Source organism: Myotis brandtii, unplaced genomic scaffold (assembly GCF_000412655.1).
Source record: "Myotis brandtii unplaced genomic scaffold, ASM41265v1 scaffold1074, whole genome shotgun sequence".
Classification (NCBI taxonomy): Eukaryota; Metazoa; Chordata; class Mammalia; order Chiroptera; family Vespertilionidae; genus Myotis; species Myotis brandtii.
In genome coordinates this window covers 708,697-710,043 of record NW_005353653.1, presented here as the reverse complement: position 1 = coordinate 710,043, position 1,347 = coordinate 708,697, and the positions used below count along the sequence as shown (strand labels likewise).

Below are 1,347 nucleotides of genomic sequence, written 5' to 3'. Positions count from 1 at the left end.
TGGGGGAGGTGGAGTCAAACCAGTTCTTTCTCCAAGTCCAGTTGGTCCAACTTACAGGAAACTAGAGAGCTTAGGGGAGGGACGAGCGAGGAGAGCAGTGGCCAGACAAGAGAAAGGCAGCTCAGGGCCCTGCACCCGGCACTGTGGGAAGTGGGCCTCTGTGGTCCGCCCCAGCATGGCGGCTTTTGATAGAAGCGGTCACGGAGTTTCCCCAGGGCACACAGAATGTGGGGAGGAGGGGAGAGGATGTACGAACAAAGAACTGGGCACGTGGGCCAGCGTCATGGTGGAAACCCCAGGGGCGCCCACCTCAACTAGGGGGTGTGGGGGGGGAGGCAACTGGAAAAAGCTTCAGCCGATCCTCTTAAATGGCCCAATGGGAGAGAGCAGACCTAGGCGACCTATGAGGGAACAGGTGACCATGGTGCTCAGCCAATGAGGAGCCGGAGGAGGGACTCGCACCCTCGGGATAAACAGTCTGTGATCCCTGCTCCATGTGCCTGTCCCGACACCCGCTCCTGCAAGAACGTATTAAAGAGCTCGTTTTCATCACACGTCTGTCAGGTATTGGGACAGGTGAGCATTTCTCACAACATTAAACCAAAAGCACAAGCTCTTATCTATACTAATAAAAGGGTAATATGCTAATTAGACCAGGAGACCTTCTGGACATCTTTCAGGACAAAGCCATGGTGGCGAGGCCGAGGCAGAGGCAGTTAGGGGCGATCAGGCCAGGAGGAAAGGGCAGTTGGGGGTGATCAGGCCAGAGGGGGGGCAGTTGGGGGGAGCAGGCCTGCAGCAGAGTGGTTAGGAGCGATCAGGCAGGCAGGCAGGTGAGCGGTTAGGAGCCAGCGGTCCCAGATTATGAGAGGGATGTCCGACTGCCTGTGGGATAGGGCCTAAACCGGCAGTCAGACATACCCCGAGGGCTCCCAGATTGGAGAGGGTGCAGCCTGGGCCGAGGGACACCGCCACCCCTCCCTGTGCACGAGTTCTGTGCACCGGACCTCTAGTTTATAATAATAAAAGCATAATATGCTAATTAGACTGGACAGCCAAACTATCTTCTGGATGTCCTTCTGGACGACCTTCTGAACAAAGCCGGGGCTGCAAGGGCTGAGGCAAGCCGCTGCGGCTGCGAGGGCCAAGCCCCTTGTATGAATTTCATGCATCGGGCCTCTAGTTTTTAAATCACAGCTCAGGGCTGTCCTGAATGAGGACTGAAGTCCCACGGTGGACCCTGAGCCAGGTGTGTGCAGGCTCGGAGTGGTGCTGTTTCCACCGTGGGCATTTCAATAACTCAAAGATGTCAGGGAATAGAGAGTGAGGGAGCAAGGGGAGGAAAGG

General features: G+C 56.4%; 1 protein-coding gene across 1 annotated transcript in view; it reads right to left on the bottom strand.

Annotated features, from left to right (window-relative positions):
* The window catches only part of SORL1 (sortilin-related receptor, L(DLR class) A repeats containing), a 136,287-nt gene that overhangs the window by 61,174 nt on the left and 73,766 nt on the right, over nt 1–1,347 (bottom strand). Inside the window, exon 23 of the mRNA XM_014541910.1 lies at nt 310–314. Coding sequence (XP_014397396.1) covers nt 310–314 — 5 coding nt within the window. The remainder of the gene's footprint in view (nt 1–309; nt 315–1,347) is intronic.